The 14,758-nt window shown below is 43.6% G+C and overlaps 1 protein-coding gene across 1 annotated transcript; it reads left to right on the forward strand.

Annotated features, from left to right (window-relative positions):
* Window positions 1–3,635: 3,635 nt before the first annotated feature.
* Window positions 3,636–12,050, forward strand: LOC110531835 (E3 ubiquitin-protein ligase TRIM39). Its single transcript, XM_021615303.2, has 7 exons — window positions 3,636–4,216; window positions 5,340–5,435; window positions 7,335–7,568; window positions 7,669–7,691; window positions 8,791–8,909; window positions 9,144–9,404; window positions 10,054–12,050. The coding sequence occupies exons 1-7, from the start codon at window positions 3,803–3,805 to the stop codon at window positions 10,326–10,328; spliced, it is 1,422 nt and encodes a 473-aa protein (XP_021470978.2). The 5' UTR covers window positions 3,636–3,802; the 3' UTR covers window positions 10,329–12,050.
* The last annotated feature ends 2,708 nt before the right edge of the window (window positions 12,051–14,758 follow it).

Here is a 14,758-nt window from a genome sequence, read left to right on the forward strand (position 1 = left end):
TGAATATAGGTCGGGCCTACTGAATGTATGTGAACATAAATTCATTAAGTACTTTTCATCTGAATTGTTAATGCGAATTTTATAAGCTATTTTTTTTTGTTGCAGTGTGAGTGCATTGTTATTTTGGGATTCAATAAACATAGCGTTGATGAGTACGGTGCTAGTATCTGAACCAGAAGCCTCTGCTCTGGCTTTACTCTTTTTGAATAAGAGATTTCCCTCCTTGGATAAGTTGTCCAATATATCAGGTATTTGCCAGTGTTACGTGATACAATTACAGTGTCAATGGCAGTTTACCAGGGAGAGCTCTGGGTAGCAATTGATTGCAGAGCACATATCTCAACCCAAACACTCTCATCAACACAGAGGTGGATACTGGGGCGGCAGGCTAGTGGTTAGAGCAGGTAGCCTAGTGGTTAGAGCAGGTAGCCTAGTGGTCAGAACCAGATAGCCTAGTGGTTAGAGCAGGTAGCCTAGTGGTTAGAACCAGGTAGCGTAGTGGTTAAAGCAGGTAGCCTAGTGGTTAGAGCAGGTAGCCTAGTGGTTAGAGCAGGTAGCCTAGTGGTTAGAGCAGGTAGCCTAGTGGTTAGAACCAGGTAGCCTAGTGGTTAGAACCAGGTAGCCTAGTGGTTAGAGCAGGTAGCCTAGTGGTTAGAGCAGGTAGCCTAGTGGTTAGAGCAGGTGGCCTAGTGGTTATAGCAGGTAGCCTAGTGGTTAGAGCAGGTAGCCTAGTGGTTAGAACCAGGTAGCCTAGTGGTTAGAGCAGGTAGCCTAGTGGTTAGAACCTGGTAGCCTAGTGGTTAGAGCAGGTAGCCTAGTGGTTAGAGCAGGTAGCCTAATGGTTAGAGGGTTAGAGCAGGTAGCCTAGTGGTTAGAGCAGGTAGCCTAGTGGTTAGAGCAGGTAGCCTAGTGGTTAGAGCAGGTAGCCTAGTGGTTAGAGAAGGTAGCCTAGTGGTTAGAGCAGGTAGCCTAGTGGTTAGAGCAGGTAGCCTAGTGGTTAGAGCAGGTAGCCTAGTGGTTAGAGCAGGTAGCCTAGTGGTAAGAGAAGGTAGCCTATTGGTTAGAGCAGGTAGCCTAGTGGTTAGAGCAGGTAGCCTAATGGTTAGAGCAGGTAGCCTAGTGGTTAGAGCAGGTAGCCTAGTGGTTAGAGAAGGTAGCCTAGTGGTTAGAGCAGGTAGCCTAGTGGTTAGAGCAGGTAGCCTAGTGGTTAGAGCAGGTAGCCTAGTGGTTAGAGAAGGGTGCCTAGTGGTTAGAGAAGGTAGCCTAGTGGTTAGAGCCAGGTAGCGTAGTGGTTAGAGAAGGTAGCCTAGTGGTTAGAGCAGGTAGCCTAGTGGTTAGAGCAGGTAGCCTAGTGGTTAGAGAAGGTAGCCTAGTGGTTAGAGAAGGTAGCCTATTGGTTAGAACAGGTAGCCTAGTGGTTCGAGCAGGTAGTCTAATGGTTAGAACAGGTAGACTAGTGGTTAGAGAAGGTAGCCTAGTGGTTAGAGAAGGTAGCCTAGTGGTTAGAGCAGGTAGCCTAGTGGTTAGAGCAGGTAGCCTAGTGGTTAGAGCAGGTAGCCTAGTGGTTAGAGAAGGGTGCCTAGTGGTTAAAGAAGGGTGCCTAGTGGTTAGAGAAGGTAGCCTAGTGGTTAGAGCCAGGTAGCCTAGTGGTTAGAGCCAGGTAGCCTAGTGGTTAGAGAAGGTAGCCTAGTGGTTAGAGAAGGTAGCCTAGTGGTTAGAGCAGGTAGCCTAGTGGTTAGAGCAGGTAGCCTAGTGGTTAGATCAGGTAGCCTAGTGGTTAGAGCAGGTAACCTAGTGGTTAGAGCAGGTAGCCTAGTGGTTAGAGCAGGTAGCCTAGTGGTTAGAGAAGGTAGCCTAGTGGTTAGAGCAGGTAGCCTAGTGGTTAGAGAAGGTAGCCTAGTGGCTAGAGCAGGTAGCCTAGTGGTTAGAGCGTTGGGCCAGTTACCGAAAGGTTGCTGCATCGAATCCCCAAGCTGACAAGGTAAAAATCTGTCGTTCTGCAGGCAAGTCAGTTAAGAACAAATTGTTCTTTACAATGAGGGCCTACCAGAAGGCCTCCTGCAGGGACGGGGATTAAACATTTAAAATAAATAAATATAAATATAGGACAAAACACACATCACGACAAGAGAGACAACACAACACCACATAAAGAGAGACCTAAGACGACAACATAGCATGGCAGCAACACATGACAACACAGCATGGTGGCAACACAACATGACAACAACATGGTAGCAGCACAAAACATGGAACAAACATTATTGGGCACAGACAACAGCAGAAAGGTCAAGAAGGTAGAGACAATACATCACACAAAGCAGCCACAACTGTCAGTAAGAGTGTCCATGATTTAGTCTTTGAATGAAGAGATGGAGAATAAATGGATGGAGATAAAACTGTCCAGTTTGAGTGTCTGTTGCAGTTTTCATCAAGGATTTCTCTGTGCTTTGCTCTGTTCATCTTTCCTTCCATCCTGACTGGTCTCCCAGTCCCTGCCGCTGAAAAACATCCCCACAGCATGATGCTAACACCACCATGCTTCACCGTAGGGATGGTGCCAGGTTTCCTTCAGATGCTTGGCATTTAGGCCAAAGAGTTCAATCTTGGTTTCATCAAGCCAGAGATTCTTGTTTCTCATGGTCTGAGAGTCCTTTTGGTGCCTTTTGACAAACTCCAAGCGGGCTGTCATGTGCCTTTTATTGAGTAGTGGCTTCCGTCTGGCCACTCTGCCATAAAAGCCTGATTGGTGGAGTGCTGCAGAGATGGTTGTCCTTCTGGAAGGTTCTCCCATCTCCACAGAGGAAGTCTGGAGCTTTGTCAGAGTGACCATCGAGTTCTTGGTCACCTCCCTGACCAAGGCCCTTTTCCCCTGATTGCTCAGTTTGGCCGGGCGGCCAGCTCTAGGAAGAGTCTTGGTGGTTCCAAACTTCTTCCATTTGAGAATAATGGAGGCCACTGTGTTCTTGTAGACCTTCAATGCTGCAGCCATGTTTTGGTACACTTCCCCAGATCAGTGCCTCAACACATCCTGTTTTGGAGCTATATGGACAATTCCTTTGACCTCATGTCTTGGTTTTTGCTCTGACATGCACTGTCAACTGTGGGACCTTATATAGACAGGTGTGTTTCTTTCCAAATCATGTCCAATCAATTGAATTTACTGCATGTGGACTCCAATCAAGTTGTAGAAACATCTCAGGGATGATCAATGGAAACAGGATGCGCCTGAGCTCAAATTTGATTCTCATAGCAAAGGGTCTGAATACTTATATAAATAAAAGGTATTTATGTTTTTAATACATTTCTATAAAACCTATTTTCACTTTGTCATTATGGGGGTATTGTGTGTAGATTTTATGAAGACATTTTCTTATTAAACTGTAACATAACAAAAACGTGGTAAAAAGTCTGAAAACTTCCCGAATGAATCTTCCTCTATCTGGTTTACTAGAACACATAGAATACACATCGTTTACCCAGATGTTGATGTTGGGGTGGTGCTGGAAAAGGATGAACACGGAGCTGAAACATTTTGAAACTTCTGTTTAAGGGTCGTGTTTCTGAGACGAGCCATTGAGAGCTGTCCGTCCGTCTGTCTATAAACAGTAACACCTGACTATAAATAGCCACCAGGGGGGTTTCCTGTTGTGGCCAAACAGCACCAGTGATTGTGTAATCACTGCTACGCATGAAACATTAAGCAAGCGGCTGCAGAGAGTAGCAGAGCAACAGACCATAATACTGTAGCAAGAGGCACCTATCAAAGATCCAGTGATCAAGGAGAGATCAATCTGTTTCCATGGCGTCTGAGCAGCAAAAGGGTGATGAGCCCTCTCTCCCCAGGGAAGAGGCTGTGTGCCCGGGCTGTCAGGGAGCAGGGCCCCTGGTCCTGCCGTGTGGCCACAGCCTGTGTGAGGCCTGCCTGGGGCTGTGTGAGGGCGAGCTGGGCCAGGGGGGCTGTACCATCTGCTATGGCAGAGACCTGCTGGACTGCGTCCTGAAGAGACTGCTGGACTCCCTGTTCCAAGGGCAGCCGCGGCGTGCCAGGGATGGAGGGGTAGAGGATGGGGACAGGGAGCTGTGTCCTCTGCATGGGGAGAGGCTGACGTTGTATTGTGTGGAGGACAAGGAGATGGTGTGTGTGGCGTGTCAGAGCGAGGAGCACGACGACCACGAGTGTTGTCCCACGGAGGAGGCTGTGCACGACTGCAAGGTGAGAATGTTGTGACTGACTACCTACACAGATACTCAGAGACGAAAACGCAGAGCTGCAATAGTTCAGTGGCCAATTGTGACATAACTACAACTGCTCCTCGGGGGAAACACAGTCCAGCCGCACACCATTCCAACACTCCCAACCAACACGGCTCCATGAATATAATCAGAATTCATGTAAACATTACAGTTTTCAAAATATAGCTTGTCCAATAGGGTAAGATAAGCCGATAAGCCACAAATTTCTGAACTGAATTAAATTTTACCACTACCTTGTTAAAAAACATGTCCATTTTTATTTCCCAAATCACAATCACTTAACAAAAAAAAACATTTTAAGCATCTTTGAACTCAGGCTTAACACCTAAGAAACACTTTGTACTTTTTAAAACACTTTTAACATGGGCCAGGCCCTGTTGTTACCTCATATCCCAGAGATAATGCCAGAGATAATGACTTGGATTTTGCCTGGGAAGAAAACACTTCCATTTGCTCAAATTGTCATTGGCTCAACCAGTGGCTCAACTTACCCAATGGACATTGGCTCAACTTACCCAATGGACATTGGCTCAACTTAACCAATGGACATTGGCTCAACTTACCCAATGGACATTGGCTCAACCATTGGCTCAACTTAACCAATGGCCATTGGCTCAACTTAACCCAAAGGAAAATATTTTGACTGTATTAGTCCACACAGCTACAAGGAGGCACTTTCATGCCAGGTTTAGTACCTCATATTGAAGCTGATAGAGACCCCAACTGATGTATAAAACAATCTTAATATGATCTACTTTGGTTTAGATACAAACATCATTAAAACCACGTTTTTTTGTACCTCTTTCTTATCACTTTTTCCACGTGGTTTCTTCCTTCACAGACGCCATGAAATTATGACCTCTTTCTAAATATTTTGTAAAATTATAAATTTTGTGTATGATTTCCTAGAAACAAGGTTGGCTCAACTTACCCCACTCTCCCCTACAGTACAACTGATCTGACGTGGTTGTTAGAAACCCTAACCGAGTGTGATGGAGACAATCTTTGGTTGATCACTGTCACACATATGTGTATGTTGACTCACCGCTGACCTCTCTCTAACCACTGACCTCTGACCCCAGAGGGAGCTGACGTCTGCCCTGAGACCTCTACAAGAGAAGCTGGAGGCTCTGAACACTGTCAAACAGACCTGTGAGGAGTCAGCTGAACACATCAAGGTTAGGAGGGGTCAGCTGAACACATCAAGGTTAGGAGGGTCAGCTGAACACATCAAAGTTAGGAGGGGTCAGCTGAACACATCAAGGTTAGGAGGGGTCAGAAGGGCTGAACACATCAAGGTTAGGAGGGGTCAAAAGGCTGAACACATCAAGGTTAGGAGGGGTCAGGCTGAACACATCAAGGTTAGGAGGGGTCAGCTGAACACATCAAGGTTAGGAGGGGTCAGGCTGAACACATCAAGGTTAGGAGGGGTCAGCTGAACACATCAAGGTTAGGAGGGGTCAGCTGAACACATCAAGGTTAGGAGGGTCAGCTGAACACATCAAGGTTAGGAGGGGTCAGCTGAACACATCAAGGTTAGGAGGGGTCAGGCTGAACACATCAAGGTTAGGAGGAGTCAGCTGAACACATCAAGGTTAGGAGGGGTCAGGCTGAACACATCAAGGTTAGGAGGGGTCAGCTGAACACATCAAGGTTAGGAGGGGTCAGCTGAACACATCAAGGTTAGGAGGGGTCAAAAGGCGTCAGATCCATCCGATAGACAGAACGATGGATCATTTCTGGGTTTGAATGAGACTAGTTCTGTGTCATACCATTGATCAAATATACTCCCAGCAGGACTGTAAAATGGTAACAGCACAATAACTGGGATTGATGTTGAAACAGTAGATTCAGTCAAAGTACAATATCAATATCATACAGTCGAAGTACATTATCATTGATATCCGGCAGTAGATCCAGTCGAAGTACATTATCATTGATATCAGACAGTAGATCCAGTCGAAGTACATTATCATACTATAAATCAGACAGTAGATCCAGTCGAAGTACATTATCATTGATATCAGACAATAGATCCATTCGAAGTACATTATCATTGATATCAGACAGGAGATCCAGTCGAAGTACATTATCATTGATATCAGACAGGAGATCCAGTCGAAGTACATTATCATTGATATCAGACAGTAGATCCAGTCGAAGTACATTATCATACTATAAATAAGACAGTAGATCCAGTCGAAGTACATTATCATTGATATCCGGCAGTAGATCCAGTCGAAGTACATTATCATTGATATCAGACAGTAGATCCAGTCGAAGTACATTATCATTGATATCAGACAGTAGATCCAGTCGAAGTACATTATCATTGATATCAGACAGTAGATCCAGTCGAAGTACATTATCATTGATATCAGACAATAGATCCAGTCGAAGTACATTATCATTGATATCAGACAGGAGATCCAGTCGAAGTACATTATCATTGATATCAGACAGTAGATCCAGTCGAAGTACATTATCATTGATATCAGACAGTAGATCCAGTCGAAGTACATTATCATTGATATCAGACAGCAGATCCAGTCGAAGTACATTATCATTGATATCAGACAGTAGATCCAGTCGAAGTACATTATCATTGATATCAGACAGTAGATCCAGTCGAAGTACATTATCATTGATATCAGACAGCAGATCCAGTCGAAGTACATTATCATTGATATCAGACAGTAGATCCAGTCGAAGTACATTATCATACTATAAATAAGACAGTAGATCCAGTCGAAGTACATTATCATTGATATCAGACAATAGATCCAGTTGAAGTACATTATCATTGATATCAGACAGTAGATCCAGTCGAAGTACATTATCATTGATATCAGACAGCAGATCCAGTCGAAGTACATTATCATTGATATCAGACAGTAGATCCAGTGGTATACATTATCATTGACATCATTTCCTGAGCTCCTAATCCCACTTGATAAACTGCTAAAGTATTGATAGAGATGAGGTCATTCGGATTCTGATATTCCCTCCATCTCCTACATGTCCTCCTTTCATTCCTTCTTTATCCCGTCGTCCCCTATCCCCGTTTACCCCTGCAGAGCCAGGCACAGCAGACCGAGCGCCTGGTGCAGCAGCAGTTTGAGAAGCTGCACCAGTTCCTCCGAGACGAGGAAGCTGCTGTGATCTCTGCTCTGAAGGAAGAGGAGCAGGAGAAGACCCAGGGGATGAGGGACAGGATAGACAGAACAACAGACCAGATCAACTCTCTAGCTAAGGCCATTGAGGTGACGGTGGAGGCCATGGACACTGGTGATGACATAATCTTCCTCAAGGTACGGACTCGTCAGAGAACGAGATCACGGTATGAAAAGAGGTTGTAATAAAAGGATATTATTGTTTGCCTTTCAAGTAAGACGTCATATTTTCCATTAGAACTTCAAGAGGACCTCTGAGAGGTGGGTGTGTTGCTCTATTCTTTTCCTTCATAGTTGTGCATCTTGTAATCTCAGCACCTATAACCTAATCTCACCTCTAACCTAATCTCACCTCTAACCTAATCTCACCTATAACCTAATCTCAGCACCTATAACCTAATCTCAGCACCTATAACCTAATCTCAGCACCTATAACCTAATCTCAGCACCTATAACCTAATCTCACCTATAACCTAATCTCACCTATACCCTAATCTCACCTATAACATAATCTCATCTATAACCTAATCTCACCTATAACCTAATCTCACCTACAACCTAATCTCACCTATAACCTAATCTCACCTATAACCTCATCTCACCTATAATCTCATCTCACCTATAATCTCATCTCACCTATAACCTAATCTCACCTATAACCTAATTTAGCACATATAACCTAATCTCACCTATACCTAATCTCACCTACAACCTAATCTCAGCTACAACCAAATCTAATTTTGAACCTAATCTCAGCTACAACCAAATCTCACCTATAACTTCATCTCACATATAACCTCATCTAATTTTGAACCTAATCTCAGCTACAACCTAATCTCACCTATAACCTAATTTAGCACATATAACCTAATCGCATCTAATCCTAATCTCACCTAGAACCTCATCTCACCTATAACCTCATCTCACCTATAACCTCATCTCACCTATAACCTAATTTAGCACATATAACCTAATCTCCCCTATAACCTAATCTCACCTACAACCTAATCTCACCTATAACCTAATCTCACCTATAACCTCATCTCACCTATAACCTCATCTCACCTATAACCTAATTTAGCACATATAACCTAATCTCCCCTATAACCTAATCTCACCTATAACCTAATCTCACCCACAACCTAATCTCACCTACAACCTAATCTCACCTATAACCTAATCTCACCTATAACCTAATCTCACCTACAACCTAATCTCCCAGAAAACCAAATCTAATTTTGAACCTAATCTCAGCTACAACCAAATCTCACCTATAACCAAATTTCGCATGGGCTACCTCTGCATGGGCTACCTCCGCTACCTTTGTAAACCTGTTGACACATGAACCTTCCTCCTACAGGACTCAGGTGACAGTACAGGAGCCAGAGGAGGTGACAGGAGCTCTGCTGGACGTGGCCAAACACCTGGGCTGTCTCAACTACAGAGTCTGGGAGAGGATGCAGGACGTCATTACATACAGTGAGTAGAGGGAGACCATAAGACCACAATACATGTGCAGATAATGTGTTTTGAGTACCGTAGGAATGATAACTCAATGTACTCTCTGTCTCAATCAATCATTCTCTCGCTCTCTCTCTCTCTCTGTCTCAATCAATCATTCTCTCTCTCTCTCAATCAATCATTCTCTCTCTCTCTCCCTCCCCTCTCTCTCTCTCTCTCCCTCCCTCCATCCCTCCCTTCCCTCACATCCAGCTCCTGTGACTCTTGACCCCAACACGGCTGATGTCTGCCTGTCTCTGTCTGATGATCTGACCAGCCTGCGGTACACAGAGGAGGAGGAGCGACTCCCTGACAACCCAGAGAGGTTCTGTTACTATGAGTGTGTCCTGGGTTCCGAGGGCTTCAACTCCGGACGACACACCTGGGACGTGGAGGTGGGCGTGAACAGCGAGTGGGCCGTGGGCGTGGCATGGGAGACGGTCTCGAGGAAGGAGTGGTTCCCCCCGAGCCCAGGTACCGTCTCTTGCCATTGTGCCATTGAGCAAGGCACATAACTTCAACAACTCTCTGTCCAGAGGCGCTGCTCTGTGGCTGACCCTGTGCCAATCGTTGTGAATGTGTGTACGTGTGGCGGTTAAGTTGTGCAAAAATAAACCTTTTCTCAAATGGACAATAAAGTATCTATTGGTTTGGCTGGAGTAGGCCGCCATTGTAAATAAGAATTTGTTCTTAACTGACTTGCCTAGTTAAATAAAGGTTAAATAAATACAATATATGTATAATCTATTCTATTCCATTCTATTCTATTGCATTATATTCCATTCTATTCTATTGCATTCTATTCTATTCCATTCTATTCTATTGCATTCTATTCTATTCCATTCTATTCTATTGCATTCTATTCTATTGCATTCTATTCTATTCTATTCCATTCTATTCTATTGCATTCTATTCTATTCTATTCTATTCTATTGCATTCTATTCTATTCCATTCTATTCTATTGCATTCTATTCGATTCCATTCTATTCTATTGCATTCTATTCTATTGCATTCTATTCTATTCTATTATATTGCATTCTATTCTATTCCATTCTATTCTATTGCATTCTATTCTATTGCATTCTATTCTATTCCATTATATTCTATTGAATTCTATTCTAGAGAGGGGCCTGTGGACCATCTGCTACTATGGAGGTGAATACCGCGCCCGCACGGCCACCGCCACCCCCTTGGTCCTGAAGAGAAGGCCCCAGGAGGTCAGAGTGCAGCTGGACTGGGACAGAGGCAGGGTGATCTTCTCCGACGCCTCAGACAACACGCTCATCTACAAGTTCCAACACAAGTTCACCCAGAGAGTGTTCCCTTACTTCTCCAACACCTGCAAGAGGCACCCTCTGAGGATCTCAGCCGGGAAGGTGACAGTTACAGCGGAGTAGCTTGGTTCATTCATTAAGAGTTGATTTGGTAAACCTATAGTGAAGGGACATTAAAAAGCTGTTGCTGCAGAACAGGTTAAAACATTAGCTTTAATGGGGATGCACCTTTACTGCAGAAAAGGCATTTTTTAAGAAGCTACGTGACTGTTTTCTGTCTCTCTGGGTTCTAATCTAAATATATCATTACTGACTCTCTCTGGGTTCTAATCTAAATAGATCATTACTGACTCTCTCTCTGGGTTCTAATCTAAATATACAATTACTGACTCTCTCTGGGTTCTAATCTAAATAGATAATTACTGACTCTCTCTCTGGGTTCTAATCTAAATAGATCATTACTGACTCTCTCTGGGTTCTAATCTAAATAGATAATTACTGACTCTCTCTGGGTTCTAATCTAAATATATAATTACTGACTCTCTCTGGGTTCTAATCTAAATATATAATTACTGACTCTCTCTGGGTTCTAATCTAAATAGATAATTACTGACTCTCTCTCTGGGTTCCAATCTAAATAGATAATTACTGACTCTGGGTTCTAATCTAAATAGATAATTACTGACTCTTTCTCTGGGTTCTAATTTAAATAGATAATTACTGACTCTTTCTCTGGGTTCTAATTTAAATAGATAATTACTGACTCTCTCTGGGTTCTAATCTAAATAGATAATTACTGACTCTCTCTCTGGGTTCTAATTTAAATAGATAATTACTGACTCTCTCTCTGGGTTCTAATTTAAATAGATAATTACTGACTCTTTCTCTGGGTTCTAATCTAAATAGATAATTACTGACTCTCTCTGGGTTCTAATCTAAATAGATAATTACTGACTCTCTCTCTCTGGGTTCTAATTTAAATAGATAATTACTGACTCTCTCTGGGTTCCAATCTAAATAGATAATTACTGACTCTGGGTTCTAATCTAAATAGATAATTACTGACTCTCTCTCTGGGTTCTAATTTAAATAGATAATTACTGACTCTCTCTGGGTTCCAATCTAAATAGATAATTACTGACTCTGGGTTCTAATCTAAATAGATAATTACTGACTCTCTCTCTGGGTTCTAATTTAAATAGATAATTACTGACTCTCTCTGTGTTCTAATCTAAATAGATAATTACTGACTCTCTCTCTCTCTCTCTCTGTGTTCTAATCTAAATAGATAATTACTGACTCTCTCTGTGTTCTAATCTAAATAGATAATTACTGACTCTCTCTCTCTCTCTCTGTGTTCTAATCTAAATAGATAATTACTGACTCTCTCTCTCTCTGTGTTCTAATCTAACTAGATAATTACTGACTCTCTCTCTCTCTGTGTTCTAATTTAAATAGATCATTATTGACTTGTGCAGCAATGTAAACATGCTATAAAACATATTTAGTCTTTACATTAGAGGGTGTGAATGCAGGGCTTGTATGACCTCCATGCGATTTGCACTAATTTCATTTAACAGTAGCAATGTGATGCATTATATGTTTTCTGTGACATGGTACAGTATACAAGGCGTTTGTAACGTTTGATAGACACTGTATTGTTTGCCTAAAAGGTTTTGCTTGTTTTCCTGTCCCATGCTTTCAGGAGAATCTATGCACACAAACAAATGACTGTAGTTAGGCAGGCCTAAAGTACTGTAACAATGTTAACATGAAACACACAACTGTTTCAAAACCTATCACCTGTCCACAGCTTGTCCATATGAACGAACATAAAGACATATAAAGCAATTGGATCTGTTGTGGTTTTGTATCAGTGGTTTTCAGAGCAGAGTGATGAAGGGTGTGTAACCTTTCAGAGCAGAGCAGAGTGATGGAAGGTGTGTAACCTTTCAGAGCAGAGTGATGGAGGGTGTGTAACCTTTCAGAGCAGAGCAGAGTGATGGAGGGTGTGTAACCTTTCAGAGCAGAGCAGAGTGATGGAGGGTGTGTAACCTTTCAGAGCAGAGTGATGGAGGGTGTGTAACCTTTCAGAGCAGAGTGATGGAGGGTTTGTAACCTTTCAGAGCAGAGTGAGGGAGGGTGTGTAACCTTTCAGAGCAGAGTGAGGGAGGGTGTGTAACCTTTCAGAGCAGAGCAGAGTGAGGGAGGGTGTGTAACCTTTCAGAGCAGAGTGAGGGAGGGTTTGTAACATTTCAGAGCAGAGTGAGGGAGGGTGTGTAACCTTTCACAGCAGAGTGAGGGAGGGTGTGTAACCTTTCACAGCAGAGTGAGGGAGGGTGTGTAACCTTTCAGAGCAGAGCAGAGTGAGGGAGGGTGTGTAACCTTTCAGAGCAGAGTGAGGGAGGGTGTGTAACCTTTCAGAGCAGAGCAGAGTGAGGGAGGGTGTGTAACCTTTCAGAGCAGAGCAGAGAGAGGGAGGGTGTGTAACCTTTCAGAGCAGAGCAGAGTGAGGGAGGGTGTGTAACCTTTCAGAGCAGAGTGAGGGAGGGTGTGTAACCTTTCAGAGCAGAGCAGAGTGAGGGAGGGTGTGTAACCTTTCAGATCAGAGTGAGGGAGGGTGTGTAACCTTTCAGAGCAGAGTGATGGAGGGTGTGTAACCTTTCAGAGCAGAGTGAGGGAGGGTGTGTAACCTTTCAGAGCAGAGAGAGGGAGGGTGTGTAACCTTTCAGAGCAGAGTGAGGGAGGGTGTGTAACCTTTCAGAGCAGAGTGAGGGAGGGTGTGTAACCTTTCAGAGCAGAATGAGGGAGGATGTGTAACCTTTCAGAGCAGAGTGATGGAGCGTAAACCTTCACAGCAGAGTGATGGAGTGTAAACTTTCACAGCAGAGTGAGGGAGCGTAAACTTTCAGATCACATGAACCATACCCCAGCTGTTACACAACACATTATAATCCTGGGATGACATGTCACCTGTTTCTGTCTGTCTGGTGTGTGTGTGCGTGTATGTGTGCGTGTGTATGTGTGTGTCAGACCAGAGCACCTACGTCACGTGACTCCTTACAGAGGGAACTGGATCCTCCAGCCCTCCAGAGTAGAGGCTCGTTGGCACGCAGCCATGTTCTTAACCTTTCACACACACACAGTCACGCACACAGACACACAGTCACACACACACAGTCACGCACACAGACAGACACAAGTAACGCACACACACACACAGACAGACACAGACACACAGTCACGCACACAGACACACACACAGACAGACACAAGTAACGCACACACACACACAGACAGACACAGACACACAGTCACACACACAGAGTCACACACACACACACACACACACACAGTCACACACACACACACACACACACACACACAGTCATGCACACACACACAGGAACACATATAGTCACACGCACACAGACACAGACACACAGACACACACACAGACACACACACACTCAGATGAGTTAACTATGTACCAATCGAGATGTCACAAACAACAGAGAGACATGTAAGAGACCGACTTGATTTGTGCAGTCATATTGAATCTACAGTTGAAGTCGGAAGTTTACATACACCTTAGCCAAATACATTTAAACTCAGTTTTTTACAATTCCTGACATTAAATCATAGTAAAGATTCCCTGTCTTAGGTCAGTTAGGATCACCACATATTTTAAGAATGTGAAATGTCAGAATAATAGGAGAGAGAATTCTTTATTTCAGCTTTTATTTCTTTCATCACATTCCCAGTGGGTCAGAAGTTAACATACACTCAATTAGTATTTAGTAGCATTGCCTTTAAATTGTTTAACTTGGGTCAAATGTTTTGGGTAGCTTCCCACAATAAGTTGGGGGAATTTCGGCCCATTCCTCCTGACAGAGCTGGTGTAACTGAGTCAGGTTTGTAGGCCTCCTTGCTCGCACACGCTTTTTCAATTCTGCCCACAAATTCTCTATAGGCATGAGGTCAGGGCTTTGTGATGGCCACTCCAATACCTTGACTTTGTTGTCCATAGGCCATTTTGCCACAACTTTGTAAGTATTCTTGGGGTCATTGTCCATTTGGAAGACCCATTTGCGACCAAGCTTTAACTTCCTGACTGATGTCTTGAGATGTTGCTTCAATATACCCACATACTTTTTCTTCCTCGTGATGCCATCTATTTTGTGAAGTGCACCAGTCCCTCCTGCAGCAAAGCACCCCAACAACATGATGCTGCCACCCCTGTGCTTCATGGTTGGGATGGTGTTCTTCAGCTTGCAACCCTCCCCCTTTTTCCTCCAAACACAACGATGGGCATTATGGCCAAACAGTTTTATTTTTGTTTCATCAGACCAGAGGACATTTCCCCAAAAAGTACGATCTTTGTCCCCATGTGCAGTTGCAAACTGTAGTCTGGCTTTTTTGTGGCTGTTTTGGAGCAGTGGCTTCTTCCTTGCTGAGCGTCCTTTTGGGTTATGTCGATATAGGACTCATTTTTACTGTGGATATAGATACTTTTCTACCTGTTCCCTCCAGCATCTTCACAAGGTCCTTTG

The sequence above is a fragment of the Oncorhynchus mykiss genome, chromosome 23, assembly GCF_013265735.2.
Source record: "Oncorhynchus mykiss isolate Arlee chromosome 23, USDA_OmykA_1.1, whole genome shotgun sequence".
Lineage (NCBI taxonomy): Eukaryota > Metazoa > Chordata > Actinopteri > Salmoniformes > Salmonidae > Oncorhynchus > Oncorhynchus mykiss.

Bases quoted from the DNA above. Each gene is read 5' to 3' on its own strand.
- LOC110531835 (XM_021615303.2), top strand. From the start codon at position 3,803: ATGGCGTCTGAGCAGCAAAAGGGTGATGAGCCCTCTCTCCCCAGGGAA. The intron at 4,217-5,339 runs GTGAGAATGTTG...CTCTGACCCCAG, and splicing joins AGGCTGTGCACGACTGCAAG to AGGGAGCTGACGTCTGCCCT. The intron at 5,436-7,334 runs GTTAGGAGGGGT...TTACCCCTGCAG, and splicing joins AGTCAGCTGAACACATCAAG to AGCCAGGCACAGCAGACCGA.